Source organism: Meriones unguiculatus, chromosome 12 (genome assembly GCF_030254825.1).
Source record: "Meriones unguiculatus strain TT.TT164.6M chromosome 12, Bangor_MerUng_6.1, whole genome shotgun sequence".
Classification (NCBI taxonomy): Eukaryota; Metazoa; Chordata; class Mammalia; order Rodentia; family Muridae; genus Meriones; species Meriones unguiculatus.
The window spans coordinates 86,638,485-86,658,148 of record NC_083360.1 but is presented as its reverse complement, the minus strand read 5'-3'; the positions used below and the strand labels follow the sequence as shown (position 1 = coordinate 86,658,148).

General features: G+C 50.2%; 1 protein-coding gene and 1 long non-coding RNA gene across 3 annotated transcripts; one reads left to right on the top strand and one right to left on the bottom strand.

The window, feature by feature from the left end:
- Nucleotides 1–1,413: 1,413 nt before the first annotated feature.
- Nucleotides 1,414–16,140, bottom strand: Cc2d1b (coiled-coil and C2 domain containing 1B). 2 transcript variants are annotated; one of them, XM_021660998.2, is made up of 26 exons: nucleotides 16,020–16,119; nucleotides 15,589–15,702; nucleotides 14,612–14,694; nucleotides 11,820–11,964; nucleotides 10,805–10,908; nucleotides 10,291–10,449; nucleotides 9,755–9,880; nucleotides 9,426–9,585; nucleotides 9,089–9,270; nucleotides 8,860–8,935; nucleotides 8,646–8,756; nucleotides 8,436–8,566; nucleotides 8,192–8,264; nucleotides 7,917–8,041; nucleotides 7,368–7,485; nucleotides 7,116–7,288; nucleotides 6,591–6,716; nucleotides 5,615–5,673; nucleotides 5,414–5,530; nucleotides 5,098–5,171; nucleotides 4,925–4,983; nucleotides 4,664–4,715; nucleotides 3,584–3,683; nucleotides 3,338–3,428; nucleotides 2,267–2,400; nucleotides 1,414–2,028 (listed from the first exon to the last, which is right to left on the bottom strand). In XM_021660998.2, the coding sequence occupies exons 3-25, from the start codon at nucleotides 14,675–14,677 to the stop codon at nucleotides 2,272–2,274; spliced, it is 2,556 nt and encodes an 851-aa protein (XP_021516673.1). In that variant the 5' UTR covers nucleotides 14,678–14,694; nucleotides 15,589–15,702; nucleotides 16,020–16,119; the 3' UTR covers nucleotides 1,414–2,028; nucleotides 2,267–2,271. The 2 variants fall into 2 exon arrangements, with proteins under 2 accessions (XP_021516673.1, XP_021516668.1); XM_021660993.2 differs by lacking the exon at nucleotides 15,589–15,702 and having other exon boundaries at nucleotides 16,020–16,140.
- LOC132646864 (uncharacterized) lies at nucleotides 16,115–18,361 on the top strand. The gene is made up of 2 exons (XR_009585204.1): nucleotides 16,115–16,732; nucleotides 18,130–18,361. It is a non-coding gene; the product is annotated as an uncharacterized LOC132646864 (long non-coding RNA).
- The last annotated feature ends 1,303 nt before the right edge of the window (nucleotides 18,362–19,664 follow it).

Here is a 19,664-nt window from a genome sequence, read left to right as displayed (position 1 = left end):
ACTCAGTTGGTAATTCAAAGGGACATACAGTGCAATTAAAAAAGAAATTTCAGTGTGGCTGGTTCTCAGCTAGAAGTGAATAAAGTTCGGTTATTGTGCTTGATCAAGTCTTCCAAGACAGGCTTTATGCGGGCCCTCCCTCTCCCCGTGCATTCCTTGGCTCCAACAAAGGCCTTTTAAGAACCTCAGTCTTGCTAAGTCCAGTGGGTGCTTTGTCAGACCTCCCGCAGCTGTGAGGTGGTTTTTCAGTAAGCAGAATAACGTCGACCGAAAGTAAGTTGTACAGGGAAACCTTTGAAGTTGCAGAAAATGAGACCACTCCAGCAGACGATGGAAGTGAGCATGCCCAGGGCTAATGGGATATTTGAGAATGACCCCAGGGCATCTTCCTTCTCACCATGGACTAAGAACTCTTCAGGCCTCCTCTCTCGGCTCTAGGTCCCTTAATGAAGGCACAGACCCTTTCATTCCGAATTCCTGCTGGACACACGACTGGAGTTGTTTAATCTCTTACATATGAAGGACTGGGAACTCGCACCCCCTAGGTTAAGACTGGCCATGCTCTGGGAATCGCCTCTGCAGTTCCTGCCTTGCTACAGACCAACAATGTCGTTAGGCTCTTTAAGGGCAGAGAAGCGTGCCGGCCCTGTCATCTACACACACACTCACTCCGGAGCTGTGCTTATGTGCCACCGAGGTGACCAGCAGCTGAATGTGTTAGCTTCCTGTAGAGCCGTCACAAATCATCCTAAGGAAGTCAGTCATGGTAGCTCACACCTGCAATCTCAGTGCCAGGGAGGCTGAGGCAGGTGGAAGTGCTAGGAGTTCAAGATCAGCCTGGACTACAGGGAGACCCTGCCTCCTACTACCAAAAACACAATCAATCAATCTGGAGGAATACTTTGTTGAGAGGTTAATGCTTTAAAAGTGGGAAAGAGTTGTGTATAGAGTTCTAAGAAATCTAAAATAATGCCATTTGTGAATATTAACTATGTTGCACCTACCTGTCCCTTTGTTTACCACAAAAGCAGTAGAACCTGGAGAAACAGGGATTAGCCAGGTGATCAGCTCAAGAAAGGGTCAAAAGAAGGATGCACAGGTGCAGTGGACACATGCTCTCACTGCTTTGGCTTTTGAAGTTACAGGGAAGCTGGGGGAGGTGGTCTGCGACCCCAGCCCTTGGGAGGCAGACACAGACGGATCTCTGAGTTTGCGGCCAACCTAGTCTACAAAGTGTTCCAGGACACTAGACAGAGAACTCAAAAAGCCAAAATAATGAAGTGACAGGGAACAGAACAGGGCATTTGAAGACTTTGAAAGTTAATTAACGCTGTTTAGAGTATGAAGTCCCTACAGTGAATCAGACCTAGTTTTAAAATAAAAATGGCTATATAAAACTGATAATTTTTTCTTTTTTTTTTTTTTTCCTTTTTTCCCCTTCCCAGTTAACAGTCTTTCATCTCAGGTACATGGACCAAACCCAAGAAAACCTTCCCTTTACTTCCCAGCAATAGTACCAAAGTAACTTTCCTGTTCCCAAGTCCCCTGGAAAGCAGAAAGGCTAATGCAGCAGCTGTCAGGAACAAAGGCACAGGCAGAGGGGAAAACAGCTGCCGCTGACCAGCTGGAGTCACGGAATCCTGTCCCCCACCTACTCAGGGAAGGCTCCGATCACCCTCATGTTCTCCCATCCCTTACAGTTACATCTTTGAAAGGCACATCCAGAAATGGTGCAGCTGAGGGTTAGGTTTAGCTGTACGTAATTACTTTGCAGAGGTTAAAGGGCAAGAGAGCTCTACAGCACAGAGCAATGGGGTCTCCTAGTCTTCGCCCACATTCTGGGGGAAGGAGGCTGCGCGAGAAGCTTAGGTTCTGGCCTGCTTCCACGGAGGCCCAGGAGAGGCAGCACATGGGAAGCCCAAGCCACGGTTAGGTCAACAGGTCTTTGGTGCTTGTGTAGCAGCATCTCACGTACATGACTTTTGCAGCCAGCAAAGCGGGTCAGTGAGCTGGTATGGTGCCGACCACCTGAAGGCAAAAGCACAAAGAAAGTCATCAGATTTTGCAAGGTTTCTGAAGACGGTTAACCATGAAAAGCTCCCTTCCTGCCCGAGTCACTGAGCAACTTCAGAAGCAACCCGCAGGTGCTTCCCAACAGTGTTGCCTTTAGTCTCCAGGAGAAAATCAAAGTCTTTCTCCCCAGAAATGGCCGAGAAAGAAGTTTTAGTAGGGAGACAGACAGAGCCAGTGACACAGAGTTACCCACCTTCCTCACTGGCCCCTAGGCTCCAGGACCAGCCAGTTCTCAGTGACCGTCTGCACGTCCTGGCTGCTCAAAGGCTCCCGCAGCCTCACCTTCACCTCCAGTTTCCCCCCAGTGGGCTTTCTTCCATCCATAACCTGTGAGAACCACAGAGAAATAGACAGTAACTGAGGGGACAGGCTAGGGCAGGTAGGTTCCCAGAGCAGCCGAGGTACCCTGGGTGTCAGCTTCAGGATAGCCCTGTCTTCTACAGTATGGGAAGGGCTGGACTGCTTACTCTCGATGTCTTACAGATACGTAACCTAGAGGTCTAGACAAGTATCAGTGTTCTGGCTGGTGACGAGGATCCTAGAGTTGTTCTCTTGGTCTTCGTGTTAACTTGTAAAATGAACCCTGGGATCATGCACCAGCCTGACACTCTGAGCCCACACCCTCACACACAGCCCATGGAGAGTGGATGGATGGGTAGCAATCACAAGTACAACCCAGGCCATGCCATCCTCCATGGCAGATGAAGGGAAGATTGAATAGAGAGTACTGCAACATGCCTGACATTCTTAGGCCTCCAGGAGGGAAGAGGCAAGCTCTAGCCTCCAAAGACATCAGTAAAGGTCTATCTGGACCTGGTCTGCCAAGGACAAACTATGAACAAGTCCCTTCTCTGGCTGGTTTCCCATTGTCAGAGGCAGGTTTTTAAAGCTTCTCAGCTTGTATAACCCTGAGGTCACGGAGCTATCTGCCTAATTTTCAGTCACAATTTGCGTATGTTACTGATCTAGAAATAGTATATCCATTTCCTATTTGCAATTTGTTCTCTGTCCACTGACCCAAGTACAACACAGCCCCACAACAGAAATCTGCACTGCGCTGAGCGCTGGTCAGAATCTTCAAGAGCCTTCTCCCAACTGTCATTCCTGCTTCCCACCTGGCTGACTTCAAAAGTTGCTCAGACTTTTACTTCTGTCATCTATGACAAGACACCAGCCATTCCAAAGCACACTAAACAGACAACTTTAAATGGGCACAGAACCCTCAACAGAGTTCCAAGAGTTACCAGCTCATCCTGGGCCCTACCTCCATGATCTCTCTGATCTCACACTCTCTCTCCAGCCTTTCCAATTTCAGGTGTGCTGTGCCAACCAACTTGTCGCTTCTAAAGAAGGATCTGGGAAGGCAAGAAGCAAAAGAGGACTACACTGGGCAGACAGGCAGTTATGAACGAGCTGAGCTCAGTGCAAGCGGTGGTATGGAGGAAGAACAGCAGGAACTGCTCTGCTGTTCTTCCCCTCCCACCTTGCCATCGACTGCTGGAACTCTTACCCTTTGTGGAAGATCTCAAATTTGATTCCTTTGCTCTGGATTACCCTCCTAAAGCCCCGGTGATTTCGATTGATGTTTAGTTTGAAAACTTGTTCAAATTCTGCAAGGAGGGGAGAAGACAGGGAGAGAGGGCTGGAATTCTTGGGGAAGTGGAAATGGAAGCCTAGAGCAGGCTTTCTCTCTGGAGCTCAGTGTCCACAATTCAGTCTGTCAGCCACCAGAGAGATGCAGATCATGTGAGCTCTGGCCCTGTAAGTAGTTTGGTGCCCTGAGACACAAATTATATATTGAAAAGGACTTGGAATGTGGAGTGAGAACTCCTACTAGATACATAGCTATACACATACACATATCCATTTAAGACAGGTTCTCACTGGCTGGCCCTGGCTGGCCTGGAACTCACTGTAATGACCCCAGTGGCAGTAACCTCGCTGTGATCCTCTTACCTAGACCTCCCAAATGCTGGGGTTACAACACAACCAGATTTCAAGTCCATGTTTAACACTTCCTTGCTGTGAACCCCCAGACAAATCTCTTTAATCAACTAACCTCAAGCCTTTGGTTTTGTATTGCTTTTTCTTAAGATTTTCAGTATTTTTTTTTTCAGGTATGGTGGCACACACTTTAATCCTAGCACTCAAGAAACACAAGTAGATGGATCTCTCTGAGTTCTATGTCAGGCAGAGCTACAAGCTATATACTGAGATGCTGTATCCAAAAAAAAAAAATTCTTTTAAAAGACCTTATTTTTAATTCTGTGTATGTATGCACACGTGGGTGCAGGTGGCCACAAAAGCCAGAGGAATGTTACCCTCTGGAGGAGGAGGCAGAGTTTCAGGCAGATGTGTGCCCGCTGATGAGGATGCTGATGAGCAGAAGCAGGTCCTCTGAAAGAGCAGTCCCTTAACCAGTGAGCTCCCCAGCCCCAGGCCTGTTTTCACAGCTGTGTAAGCGAGCTAGCTAACAACCTGCCTTTATATTTGAGTTGGTGACCAACTAAGACAAGAGTATTGTGAATACTGGGAACTGAGCTGTCCACACAGGAAATGAGAGCAGAGATGGGTCTTATGTGTCACTCACCTGGGGAGTTTGTATTCTTCACCACGGCTGTTTTGCTCTTTTGAGCCTGATCCTATAGCAGAGACGAGAGAACTTAAGATAGCTCGAAACAAAGAAACAAATAAAAAACCTAGTGTGCTGGACAACCTTCTGGCTGAGCCAGCAGCATGCGGGAAAGGGGCCAGGAGGTCTGCAATCCCAACCTCTGGCCGTGCCTCCCAGAGGTGGAGAGAAATGAAGCAGTACTGTGGTTTGGAGGACCTAGCCCTACCAGAATCTCACCGAGTTAGGGTAATGAAACTCAAACCGAACAAAAGCATCCAAGTCATCAGGAGTCACTCCTGTAAGGAAAAGGGAAGTCAGGTTGGACAACAAGAGCCAGAGCCTGGCGCCCAGGCAGCGGTTCCAGCACGTGGGCAAGAGCATCCCTCAGCAAAGGGGCTGGCTATGGTTACCTGGTGGGGCTGGGAGGTTCATTCCCCGCACAATGATCAGATGCATTTCTGTGCTGTTGAGCTCTGAGAAGATCCTACAGAGAATGAAGACAGGGCAGAGTAAAGACACAGCACAAGGGCTGGCACAGTACTGCCAGGCCTCGCCCTCTGACTCCTGCAGCTCTGAGCTCCTCTCTGAAGCACACCCACCTCCCCCACTCCAGTACTCCAAACTCATGAATCTGGGAAGGCTCACTAAAGATGAAGTGTCTCCAGGCTCTGCTCCAAACCTTTGCCCTATCCCTGCACAGAGCCAGTTTCCCTTAGGCTTTGGCACCTCACAGTCTGGAATGTCTTCAACTCAAAGTGGTGGCTGGGAGGGTCAAGGCCCTGGGCCTGGGCTAGCTGCAGGATCTCAAGCTGTTTCTTTCGGTCCTGAGCAAGATTCTCAAACCTGCCAGGGATGGGGAACCACGTCAGCAAGCTAGGATGTTATCTGATCCCTACCCAACAAGCCCAGCACAGCCCTGGCACTTACCGGGTAGTCTCAGCCACATTGCCCTGGTGCATGAACTGCTTGGAGAACAGCAGGCACTTCTAGAAACAGGAGCCCAGAGTGACGCATAGCCAAGACTAGCATTCAAGGGCTGACCCCTCAAAGCTCCAAATAGTTCCTCCTTAGCCTCACCTCTCCTCCTTGAGAACATTCCTAGAGCACACTTCCTAAGGCCCAACACTCCTTCCTGCTTATGTGTGTTTGTCAGTTTGAGACAGGGTCTCAGCTGCATAGCCAAGGCTGAACTAGAACTCTGGTAACTCTGCTGTCTCACCCTCCCAAGTGCTGGTACTGCAGGTCTGTATCACCCACCACACATGGCTCTACCTACACTTCGCTGCTTCCTTTGAGGACAGCCATTTCCCAAAATTTCATTTAGCAAACTCCTTCCTTTAAAACTGAACTCATCTGGGTATGGAGGTATACTGTCTGTAACTCCAGCTCTTGGGAAGCCACCCTGAGATCCATGATGAGTTCCAGAGCAGCACGGTATACAGCAAGACTCTGTCTCAAAGATCAACACCATCAAGAAACAAATTCAAGCATACACCTCAAAGAAGCACCCAACAGATTAATCCCCTAAGTTTCATAACCACATGAAAAAAGGGGGCTGGAGAGATGGCTCACTGGTTAAGAGCACTGGCTGCTCTTGCAGAGGACCTGGATTTGGTTCCCAGCACCTGCATGGTGGCTCACAACCACCCATAATTTCAGTTTCAAGGAATCTTATTTCTTCTTCTGACCCCCATGGGCACAAGGTACATGTGATTTTTTTTTCACACATACATGTATGCAAAACATGCATGCAAAACATGTTTAAAAAAAAGGGAGGGGAGTAGCACCATTTTGCAAATGAGTAAAATAGCTTGTGCAGGGTCATACTTAGGCCAGTGAGAAGAGAAGAGTTATACTCTGAACCCAGGCCAGGACACTGAGGACATAGATACCGTCTACTGACCTCGTGCTGCTCCAGGAGCATTTTCTGAAGCTGGGCATACACCTCTTCAGCCTTCTGGGAGAGCCGCAGATCCTCATGGTGAATGAGGATGAAATCACCCTCTTCATCCGTCAAGGGTGAAGGCACCTGCCCAGATTACAAGGCCCCTCGGGCCGCCAGAGTCAGGTTACACCTCTGCCGAGCCCAACCAACACAGGAATCCATTTTTCAACAGTCACTACCTCCAGTGGCACTCACAGCCTCCCCCCCTTGCCCCTCTCCCGCCCCTGCTGCTGCAGCACTGCCCCTACCAGACCGGCCCCGCAACACTATTTGTGGCCATAGCTAACTGACATTCCTTTCCCCTTCTAGCTCCCCAAGGCTCTATCTCAGGCCGACAAGAGGGAGAAAAGCAAAAGGCTCTTTCCCTGCGGTCACCATTCTATAGAAGTCCTACCTCCACCCAGCAGCTACTCCAGGTCACAGCCACCAGCCAGCCCCACCTCTGCGCCTCAGGCAGCCTCCTGCTGTACTAAGGGGGCTCACCTTGGAGAGGTCAATGGGCTGACCCGCTCTGGCCTGGGCGATCTGAGCCTCGAGCCCTTTGGCCACTCGTAAATGAGATTTGGCTTGTTCCAGGTCCTGCCTGCGCTTGGCCTGCAAGGCTGCTCGTTGGTACTGCAGTTTCCGAGCCTCCAGCAGTGCTAGCTGCTCCCGAGCTAAAAGGACAGGGCCAGCGGTTGGGGCCAGGCCATCTCACAGGGCTCCACTCCTCTGCCTTATTTGTCCCCAAATTACCAGATGGATTCAGTGACTCCTTAGAACTGGAGGCCTTGGGGTCAATCAGAAGACCAGATGAAGGGACCAGAGGCTGCGCTGGCTTCTTGGCCAGTGGGGCCTGTGCCGGAGTCTCACTCTGCAGGTGGCACCCAGTTAAGAGACTATCAAATAGTTTCCATTCCCCACCCTGGCCTGACCTTAATGCTGCACCCATTCCCTGTGTGACCTCACTGGAGTGGCTTCACCTCCAGAGCCAGACGACTGAAAGACAGAATCCTCAAAAGCTTTCTAGCCTAATTTCCCCAACTCTAGCATCAAAGAACAGTAACATCTTTGTTGCCCCAGACTTGAGTTCTGGGGCCAGAAATACACAGGTTTGATTTCTAGTTCTGCTTCTGGCAAAGTTTTTCCTCAAAATAGAGGGAAGGACCTCTATTTTCTGAGGTTAATACACTACAGCAGGGTCTGGGTTTACTCTTTGTTGGCTATCTATCATCATTGGTCCTTGTCATGTCCCCTGTGGCCCCACCCACCCGAAGCCCTAAAGTCCTGGGCCCATCATCAAACCTCCTCATCTTCATCTACCAGGGCTGTGTCTTCTGAGGCCAGTTTTTGGGCAGCTGCCAAAGCTGCTACCACGGAGTCCTCCTCAGTACCTTTGCTGGGCTCCAGACCAGGGATGGGAGGAAATCCTGAGGAGAGACAGAATGGGAAGGGGAGACACATGAGGCTGCTGTGGGTCATGCCTGGATCTGGGAAGGTAGAGGCACACACAAGAACCTTGTCTCTCCCTCCATTCTTGCTCAGAACCTCGTAAGGTCCACAGGCCAAGCATCCCTCACCTGGAGGAACAGGTAGGTCAGCAAAGTCAACCTTCCGTCCTGCTTGATGTGCTTGAACAGCATGCTGATATTGCTACAGGAAGGAAGGGAAGAGCTGCAGCCCCAGAAGAAAACAGGTCCTGAGGGAGCAAGAGCTCCATAAACACACAAGGCCTTAGAGAATACCAGGGCTTGTAGGGAAAGCATGCAGGCAGGACAAGCGAGGACAGGCTAACAGACTAGTGGCTGCACAGACTGGGCTCACCTTGGCAATGCGATCATGCATCCTGGCCTTGCGCTCATCCCCATTGGCCCGGGCCTGGATGGCTGCCTCACGGTACCTGTTCAGCCTTTGCTGTAAAGCATCCAGCACCGTTTTTGGCTCTGTAGGGGCCACTGGGTGGTAAACAGAGACTATCAGCTCATCATGCCCCTTTCCAGGCCCCCATTCCACTGTCCTACTGTGAAGTCCTACCTGGGACGGCTGGGAGGTCAGAGGCCATCACCGGCTGCACTTGCTCCAGTACTGGGGATGGGACTTGGGTTGCTGTGGGAGCCTTAGAAGCCTGTGGGAGGGCCTTCAGATCTGGGGATCCAAATAGCAGGGTAGGCAGAGTGCCTGGCCAGCCCCGTATCTCACAGTCCTCCCTGATCCCAGCCTAGGCAGACGTCCCCATTATCTGACTGACCCTCAGGAGCCGGGGGCATGGCACTCAGATCCACAGGCTGCCCCTTCTCCAGGGCCTCCAGGACAGCACCAAATCTCTACAGAAGAAAAACAGTCACAGGCATGAGCCAATGGGCCCGAAGAGTGTGCCCTGAAACCACCCCACCAGGCCACGCTCACCCCAGTGCTATCTTGGTTCCCTCTCTGAGCCTCTGCTTCCCCATCTCCTAAAGGAACACAGGGCGTCATACCTTCCCAATCCTCATCAACTCCCGGGCACGATCTAGATCTCCAGCCCGTTTGGCATTGAGAGCAGCCACTTTGTACTCGCTCTGTCGGGCTAACAGCAGGGCCTTTACATCTGGGTCTGAATCAGGCAAGGGAGCAACGGCAGAGCTGCCAGGGAGGCTGGACTCAGGTTGGGGAAGATTGCCTACACAAAACAAAAGACCCCAGAGAACTCAGCTAGAGGGTCAAAGGAGGAAGTCTGAGGTGCCCCAGTCTTTCTGGTCTAGAATTCTTGGAGCAATGGCAGGCAGGGAGATGGAGTAGACAGGCTGTGGGAACCAGACAGGATGCTTCAGATACCTGACTCCATGGTACAGGATGTTGCAGAGTCTCTCTCAGAGTTCTTGTTGGCTGTTTCCTGGTGGGGTGGGGGCCTTTTGCCCAAGGCCACTGGAGGTGGAATCTCATCCTCATTGATCTTTCCGCCTTTCCTCACAGTGGCAAGTTGTGACTCCAGAGTCTAAGGGAAACAATTAGACTAGTAACCTAGGAAGCCACCTGGTCCTGGACCTTGCCAGAAGACAGGCCAGCAATGCACCCGTTTACCATGCCTGTGTGCGGCCTTCCCTTTACTGTCATCCGACCCACAGCCCCGTTCTCCAAGCTGCCTCACAGACAGCCTAACTCACCTTCAGGCCCCGCTCACAGCGCCGGGCTTTGGCAGCTTCACCAGCCTCCCTGGCACTGGCTGCGGCCTCCCGGTAGTTATGGATCCGTTCCTCCAGCAAAGCCTGCAGCCCCCGAGGCCCTCCAGCCTGCAGATACTTCAGCTCAGGGCTGGGCCACTCCACAGCCAGCTAGGCCCTTGCCATTCTCTCCCTGTGAGGAAGCTACCCCAGAAGATGGCTCTCTGGGACTCCAGGAGAAACAAGTGCCTAAGACCCCAGAGTACAAGTCAAAGACCCACAAGAGGCCAGACATCATGTCGGGCAAGCAGAGAACTCCAATCAGTAGAGGCCGGAGAGTGGTGTCCAGGAGCGGCCTGGAACAGAAGGCTTTGGAGGCAACCAGCTATGGAAGTCTGTCATGCTCGCTTTCTACGGGGGGAGGGCAGTTGCTAGAGTTGTTTGACAGGCAGCCTTGCTGTGTAAGCCATGCTACATGCATACTATACATGGACACATAGGGGCACCAAAGGTCCATCAGGGCCTCCTGAAAACCCTACCTGAGCTGCTGTAGGCAAGGCCTGTTGCAGGGCTGTCTGTACTCCAGGTTGCTCAGTGCTATCCCCTGCCTTCTCCTCACACAAGTCTGGGCTTGTTGCCTCACTGCCATCTTGTGGCCCAGCTCCTTCATCCGCACCCAGGACCTCCTGCAGCTCTGTCTGGGGAAACACAGTCCAAGAACTCTGGGTGCCTCATGGCCACACCATGACTGAACAAAACTTAAAGGCCCCCTTTCCCTGGCAGTATTTCTCAATGTCAAATCCTGAGCTTAGTCCTCGTTAGCAACAGTTCTTTAATTGAACCACGGAAGAGACTTCATATCTGAGAATTCCAAGTTGCAGAGCTCAGACCAGAAGTCAAAGGAGACAAATCTCTCACTCACTGTAAAGCCACGAGGACAGGTCTGGAAAGGGCAGGGTGCTCACTCAGTGGGGCAGAGAGGCACAAACCCCTGTCCTTCCATAGCTTTCTCCTCTACCAGCTTGGTCCTTGACCCCAGCCTAGAAAACACACCAGCAGGTCAGCATCCTCCTCCAGCCCTTCTTCCTCTCCTTCCTCCTCCACATCTTGCATACAGGCTGCTGCCAACTTCTCAATGTGGGCCATGGGCAGAGGAGCTGAGGAAAGAATCACAGAGGGTCTGGTAAGGTAAGGTGCTGGACAATAAAACTAAGATCTTTACGTCACTGTACTACTGTACTGGTAGCTAACTCAGGCAGAGATTTACCTTCCTTCCACGGCCACGTAACACTCAGAAGGGTACTTTCCTTTCAGGACCCAGCTCAAAAGACCCTTGCTATGAATGCTTGCCCAGGCTCTCCCGCAAGTAGCAAGCTGCTCCTTTTCTGCATTTCTGCTTGTAGCTAAATGTACCTGAACATGGCCCCCACTATGCCTTTCACATTTGTAAGTGGTTCTAACATCTACTTAACTGTCACAATTCTGAAAAATGGACATCTGCATTTTCATGACTGAATAAAACCAAGACACACCAACATCCATTTCCCAAAATTCACAATCCTAGTATATGGCAATATTTAAACCCAGGCTTATCTAATTCCAAAATAGGGCTAGAGTAGTCAGCCCCTTCCAAGCCACGTCACTGACTTCAGCTAAAGGATACCCAGGCTACCTCTAAGGGTTCCTGCTAAGACTCAGACTCCTTACTCTGATACCTAAATCTCTGTCCTTTTCCAGGCTATGAAGGAGATCTCATTTACTCACTGGACACCATTTCTATTCACTGTGTTCACAATTTTGTCAGTGCTAATTGGGCCCCTACTGGACAGTACAAGGCCCTACCTATGTAGGACTGAGGCTAGCGATCTGAACTAGGCTAAGAATCAGACCTGTCCTCAAACGGGATGGAGCTCCAAATACATGTAAGCAACTGACCTCTATGTGGCTGACCCGCAGAAGGGTATGATTACCCAAAGAACTAGGGGAACTGCCTGACCGACTCCTCCAGGCTGTAAGGCAAGGGCCCTCTCCCTCAGGGGCCTGCACCAGCCCAGTAGTGAAAACTCACCCTGCCTCTTGGGTGCTGGCTTCTTGCCTGTGCTTCCTGTTTCCCCAGTGAGAGCCAACAGCTCAGCCTCCAGGTCTCCATCATCTTCAGTCTCATCCATCCCCAGGAGCATGTCCTCAGGGTTGAACTCCACAAAAAGCCCCAGCTAAGAACACAGGGAGAGGCTGGTTTTTAAAGAGTTTATTATTTTTATGTGTAATGTTTCATCTGCGTGTATGGATAGGTACTACGTGTGGTAGCGGCCCTTGGAGGTGAGAAGGCAGATCTCCTGAAATTGAAGTGACATATTGTTTTTAAGCTACCATGTGGGAACCACACTCAAGCACTCTTAACAGCCCCCAGAGGATTCTCCAGAACTCCATCATAGGAACTGAAGAGATGGCTCAGTATTTGAGTGCTTCCTCCTCTTCCAGAAGACCACATTCTGTTCCTAGCACATTGGGTATTTCACAATCGCCTGTAAGTCCAGCTCCAGGGGATCTGATGCTCTCTCTGGCCTATGGGCAACCACACAGGTAGCATATGTTCACACCGGCTATGAAAAGTCATTCATGTCTCAGTCAGTCCTTCTTAAGGTTTAATAAGTATACAGTGTTCTGTCTACATGTACACCTGCACGCCAGAAGAGGGCACCAGATCTCATCATAGATGGTTGGGAGCCACCATGTGGTTGCTGGGAATTGAACTCAGGACCTCTGGAAGAGCAGCCAGTGCTCTTAACCTCTGAGCCATCTCTCTAGCCCCTAGATAATTGTTTTTAAAATTACATAATGAACCAAAACCTAAGAAGTTAAGGCAGGAGAACCAATCTAAGTTTAAGGCCAATCTGGTCTACATATTCCAAGCTAGGATTTTAGGCCATCTCACCAAATAAACAACAAAAAGAGAACCACATAATGAAACTTGGTAACGTAGCACGTGCATACAATTCCATCATGTGGGAGGTGAAGGCGGGATGATCATATACATAAGACCACATAATGAAATTATATATTGTAGCACAAGCTTATGATCCCAGCACTGAGGGAGACAAGGCAGGAAGATTACAGGTTTAAAACCTGCCTGGGATTCCTAGTAAATTCCCATCTCTCAAGGCCATCCCAGGCAACTTGAGAGCTTATGACAGAATAAAAAGCAGAAAGAGGGCTGGGTGTACAACTCAGGAGAAGAACACCTGCCGAGCTTACCCAAGACCCTGAGCTCTATCCCTACTCACCCCGAGGCCCGATGTACAGAGAAGGAAACAAATCTAAAATATGGAGAATTTTTTAATAGTTATTTTTGAGACAGGGTCTCCCTGTCCTGGACTCTTTGTAAACCACGCTGGCCTTGAACTCAGAGATTTGCCTGCCTCTGCCTCCCAGGGCGCTGGGATTAAAGGTATGCAAGAACATGCCTGGTGTAAACATGGAGATTTTTCTTTTTTAAAGAAGCCAGTAAGACTACAGTGCCATTGTTATAACAATAAGAACAACAGCTTTGCAGTATTAATAGTTATATTCTTCTCATCATCTAGAGAAATTCAACCACACACACAATAACCCTAACCTTTTTTGGGGGGAGGGGGAGGGTGGAGCCAAGGAGTAATTTGAGACAACGTTCAGTGTGTAACCTAGGCTGGCCTTGAACTCACAATCTTCCTGCTCCAGCCTTGTAAGTGTTGGGATTATACATATGTGCACCACATTTATTTTTTAATTGTAGTAAACCTAACATTCCCATTGTTAAGCAACCATCACTACTCTCCACGCACAGAATTCAAGTGCAAAACTGACTTTGTACCTATTAAACACTAGCCTATCTTCCCTTCTTCCCATCTTGTTTTCTGTGTCTGTTATTTTGAATGTTCTGGGCAGACACAGGCACTAGTTTCCCACAATGTTCAGTAATGGCTGCAACCCCCTGAATGACAAAGTAGAATAATTTAAAGTAAGGTTCTGATGATAGCTATGCCCTTTACCCCAACCCATCCCTTACCTGATTTTTTTGTATGTTCTGGTTTATTTTTATGTTTTTTTTTTTTATGTCTATGACTATTTTGCCCACATGTATGTATGTGTACCATGTGGCTACAGTGCCCTGAAGGCCAAAAGAGACTGTCTGATACCCTAGAACTGAAATAACATGTGACTGTAATCCATAAGGAAGGTGTAGAGAACTCAATCTCTTCCTTCTGAAAAAGCAGCAATGGCCACTGAGCCATTTCCTTAGCCACCATCTGTTCTGTTGTTTGAATCCTCCTTGCTATGCAGTCCAGGCTGACCTGAAATTTGGTTGCTGTGCAGCCCACACTGGCACTGAATTCATTCTCTTTCTATTTCTGCATCCAGACCACCCGGTTTTTAGATGTGGGCCACCAATCCCAGCTTACCTGCTTCCAAAAAACCAAGACTAGACTAAGACTCAGAAGAAATAAAAAGAGAAAACATGGGAGTCTTTAGGCTCCCTCATTAAAGTCTGTCCATGGCATCAGTTGGCCGCCTTTGGCTACAGCCCTAAGTCCTGGCATCCTAGAATTAGCCAGTAAAGTTGTCACCCTAAACAGGAAACCTGTGAGCACAATTAGGCCTCAGAACAATCTAAACCTGAACACTTGGGTTGTCGTGTAGTATAGCCACAGCATGATGGCAGAGTTGAAATCCCAGAGAGGTCAGGCTCTAGTCACAAAATGCTAGGAGCTCCACCACCTAAGCGCATTGCAGAGAAAACCACACTGGAGACCCAATCTGCCACAAGCGTCTAGAGATCCCCACACCAAGGTGACCCACAGGCGAAGGGGGCCACGTCCATACCTGCTTGGCAGTTGCGGCACCCTGGCCACTGGTCTTAGGTCCCTTCCGAGGTCTTGGCCCTGGCATCTTGGCAGGCTAGATACCTATCAGTTATAAAGTTGAAGAGACTCAGACTAGAGATGATGAGTCATGATTGCCACAGGGTACCAGGGGTTAAGGAGGGAATTCCCAAGGGGTGAAATGCTACTTTGTAATTGAAGCACAGAGGGAAGGAGAGGCACTGGATGGAAAGCTGGGGACCACAGTCAAGAGAGGGATGTGGGGCAGGTGTGCACCACAGTTACTGAACTGACTGATTACCCTGGAAGGCAGATTCACGGAGGCTATGCTAGGAACAAAGCTGTACAAGGGTTTCAAGAGGCTTTTAAAAACGGGGATGCCTGTTCTGGAAATTGTGTGTTTACGTTTAAAAGTTTCTCAGTCATGTGAGACAAAATTTCAAGTGCTCAGCAGCTGTACATGGCTAATGGTACCACTAGGCAGCAGAGACACAAATGGCTTTCATCATCAGTCTCCTTGGACACTCTGGGCCACACTCAGCATTCAGAGGCTCTGAAAGATGTCATAAGTGATCACCGGTACTGCAACACAACCTGCCCATCAACGGAAGTACAGAAACTCATCTGCGCCCACCTCAGGCTACAAGGAAACAGACCCACGGGCAGACAAATAGCACAGGGCAGCTGCAGGAGCCATGGGTGTCAGAGGTGGGCCCTTACCCAGGACACAAAAAAGGCATCTTACAAAGGATGGTGCCTGTGCTGGGTCAAAAAATTTGCACAGGGGGCGGGGGGGGCGCGCAGGGGGATGAGGGGGAATGACCAGGATTCCAAGCAATCAAACAAACATTGATATCAGTTCTGAGGTGAGAAATGGCTTGGCCTACAGAAGGAAAAGAAAGACCTGGTACCACGGAGGCATAAACCAAACCATGAGCCTAGAAATGGCCACAGGAGCTAGGGGCGAAAGAGAAACACCTTTAAGACTTTAAAGGTACTCGGGCGTTATCCTGACAGCAGAGGGACGTGTCGCGGGGTGTAGAAGGTGCACCGGGAGTGGGAGGTCACACAGGGCGGAAGCCTCTTGCAAATCTGTGAAGGAGGCGGGGTGGCGTGGGGATTCGGAGCTGGACTCCACAGGGCTGCGAGGGCCCCTGGTGTTAGCGCCCACACGCCCGGCACTCCAAGTGTCAGATTTCGACTCCGCTCCACAGCGAGGCGCCAGGCGGGGTGGGGTTCGGGAAGTGAAGGAGTTCCGGGGAAGGAGGCGCTCCGGGGCCGGGCGGGGCTCGGGACAGGCGCGTCCGCGTCGAGGGGCGACGCCGGGCTCCCCAAACCCGCGCGTCCTCCCGCTGCCAGGCCCGGCCGCCCCCAGACTCCACACGCCGGGAGGGAGGCACGCGGCATACCTCGCGGCGGATCCGTACCGAAACTCGGCCCTCTCCGGCCCGGAACCGCCCGGCTCCCCGCGGGCCCCGGGCGGCAGCGGACACGGCCACAGGAAGTGCCCGCCCACGAGGAGGTGGCTCGCGCCCGCACGTGACCGCACAGCCGGCGCCTCGCAGTGCGCATGTGCGCTGGGGAGCGTCCGGGGAGGGTACCGCGAGACTGGCCGGCCGTAGCCCGGCGAGGAGGAAGTCCCGCGAGACTGACCGGCGCGCCTCCGGGGTTTTGGCGTTCGGCGCTCTCCCGGCGCGGCAGGCGCTCTTCTGGGCGTGCGCGCTCTCTTCTCGCTCCTCGCTGTTTGGCCGGCCGCGTCCGTAGGTTGGCTCCGAGAGAACGGGGCTTCCTCGCAGCCCAGCGTGGGACGAAACCTCAGTTGAGAGGCACCAAAGCCCTCAGTACACTGAAGCGGGAGGATCGCTGCAGCTGCGTGACAGCCCTCTCCTACGTCCCCACCCCGTTTGATCGGGATGGATAGAGGGGACCTGCAGATGGACTGAACCCTCAGATTCCCGACACCACGTGTGTACTCCCACTTCGTGCAGAGACAGGCCTCAGGTCTGCAGCCCGCGTGATGGCGCACGCCTTGATCTCAGCGCTGCGGAGGCGGAGGCGGTCGGATCCTATCCTTTCGTTTGCCGCCAGTCTGGTCCATTTCTAGGCCGGGCAGGGCTGCATGGTGAGAACCGGGTCTCAAAATTAAGCAAGTGGTTTAGCGCACTGGATGCTCTCAGAGGTCCTGGGTTCAATTCACAGCATCCACACGGTAGCTCACGATCGTCTGTCCTGAGGTCCGATGGTCTTTTTCTGGTGTGCAGGTGTACATGCAGACAGAACGCTCATCCACATAAAATAATTTTAAGTAAATAAAAACCCCAGTAAGGCAACTCCCAAAAGTTGTCCACCGTTCCTGTACACAGTTGCAGTCCTAACTGTACTCCGGCATTCACATTATCACACACAAATAACACACAGCATTCATTCATTCCTACAGGGCTGGGAATTTTGGTTATTTGCATGCTTTCTCTGGGTAACAGCCTGGCTGCCACCTGCGCCTGCCTCCTCAGCGCTGAGATCAAAGGTTTGCACCACCACCCCTCCGTTTTGAAACAGTATCATGTAATCCAGCTTGGCCTTGACTTTGCTTTGTAATTAAGGATGACATGGAACTTGTCTTCCTGTCTGCATTCCCCCAGTGCGGGCAATATACCTGTGGGACTTGTGAGGTGCTAGGGATAGAATCCAAATGAGTTAGTGCTCAAAGCACTCTAGTTCAGCTACCTCCCAGCTCTAGTAGTGCCTGTGTATGTAAATGAAGACAAGCTGTGACCACTGTCTCCATCTCCCATTCTGCAACAGTTCCTGTCCTCTTAGGTGAATCTCACAATGGCTACCACGCGTTTTCCATGTAACTAACTCAAATGAGGCACAGTATAATGTAGAAGATAGTGTATGACAGAGCAAAGAAGGATAATGGCAGAGGGACAAGTGTAGGAGAGCCAATCAAGCCCTGTGTCTTGGCCCACACATAGAATCCCAGTACTCAGGAGGTACAGGCAGATGGGTTTTGTGAGTTCGAGGCCAGCCTGGTCTACACAAGCAAGTTCCAGAACAGCCAAGGCTACACAGAGAAACCCTGTCTCGAAAAAGAAAAAGGATTCTCCAAAAGTAAGTGGATACTGACGAGCACCTTTGTAACTATTTTTAAGATAAGGTCCACACTGTTTTCGTAGGTCTCTAGTCTTCCTGAGGGCTGTTGTCCTGTTGAGAAAGGTGAGTCTGGAGTTGAGTGTATAATGCTGACAGGTGCAGTATACATGCTCCTGTAGGACCTCTTGTCCTTTTCCATAGCTTTCCACTCTCCACCCTATTTTTAGACATGGTCATTCACACAACTGCACGTTGTTTCTGCTAGACTTGCTGATTGGTGAGCTCCTGAATTCCCTAGTCATGCCATGATTCCTGGAATCATGCCCAGCTTCTGTCTACCTAAATGTATGTTGTCTACATGTACACCTGCATGCCCAGAGGGCATCAGATTCCTCCATTTATTTATTTTCTGGTTTTTCAATTCAGGGCTTCTCTGCGTAGCCGTGGTTGTCCTGGAACTCACTCTGTAGACCACAAAGATCCACCTGCCTCTGTGCCCAGAGCACTAGGACCAGGAATAAAGGCGTGCACCACCACCGCTGGCTTCATGAGACAATGTGCAGTATTACCTTACATAATACATTTTGTAGCTCTATCTATTTCCTGTAATTTCCTCACTTCACTTTAAAGATGAATAAAATTCCTTTGTGTATCTGCACCACATTGCATCAGTTGGTGACATCTAGGCCAATTACATTTATTTACCACTGTGAACATAACAGGAATAATGTATAAACATTTCTATGGTGGGGTAATTATTTGGGTGTATACCCAGGAGCACCATAGTTGGATCATGTGACAGTTCTATTATAATTTAGAAACTATCAATGGAGGGTCCCTGAAAAAGTTGTGCCTACATCCAAACTCAGGCTCTCATGCGGTGCGGCGAACAGTTTCTGCTGAGCTACCTCCCCAGTCAAGTTTCAGACTTTTAAAGAACATTTTTGATTGTATTATGAGTGGACCTATGTGTACGTGTGCATGCACACAAGTGCAAGTGCCCTCAGAGTCCAGAAGATGGCGTGGGATACCCTGGTGCTGGACTTACCAGCAGCAGTGAGCCACCAGGTATCTGTAAGCGCAAGGAACTCAATTCTGGCTCTCTGCACAACAGTACATGCCCTCGGTAAGACTGTGAGTAGGGTATGTAGGCCAAATTAACCCTTCTGTCCTCAAGTTGCTTTTGGTCATAGTGTCTTCGTTGCAGCAATAGAAAGCAAGCTACGAGAGGTGTCTATATATACTTGCTTTTGCTGAAGATAACCTTGATAAGCCTTTGTGTCTACCTCAAGCTCTGGGATTGCAGGTGCGCATGACCACCTGTTTACAGTAGTGTGGGGATGAACAGGGTTTCGACATTTACCAGAAAGCAATCTCCCCAGCCTCCAAGCATATCTGTTGGATATATTAAGTAGCTTCCTTTTGTTTTTTTCAAGACAGGGTTTCTCTGTGTAGCCTTGGCTGTCCTGGATTCACTTTGTAGACCAGGCTAGCCTTGAACTCAGAGACCCTCCTTGCCTCTGCCTCCCAGATGCTAGGATCATAGGCGTGTGCCACCATGCACAAGTAGCTTCTATTTTCTATTGTCAGAGGATTTGATAAGTGCTAAGTTTGCTTTAAAAATCTGAGTGTTGCATGCCTTTAATCACAGCACTTGGGAGGCAGAGGTAGATCTCTGAATTCAAGGCCAGAGTGGTTTACGAAGTGAGTTCAGGACAGCAAGGGATCTGTTTCACTGAGAAACAGTCTCCAGACAAAAAAACCAAAACAAAACACATCTGGGTGTTTGCCTTTATGTATGTATGTATGCTTGCATATCTATGTACCATGTACATGTTTGGTGCCCTTGGAGGACAAGAGGAAGGTGTCAGATAACCTGGAACTGGTGTTAAAGATGGTTTTGAGCTGCTAATGGGTGCTGGGAACTGAGCCCAGATTCTCTACAGGAGCAAGTCTCCTTA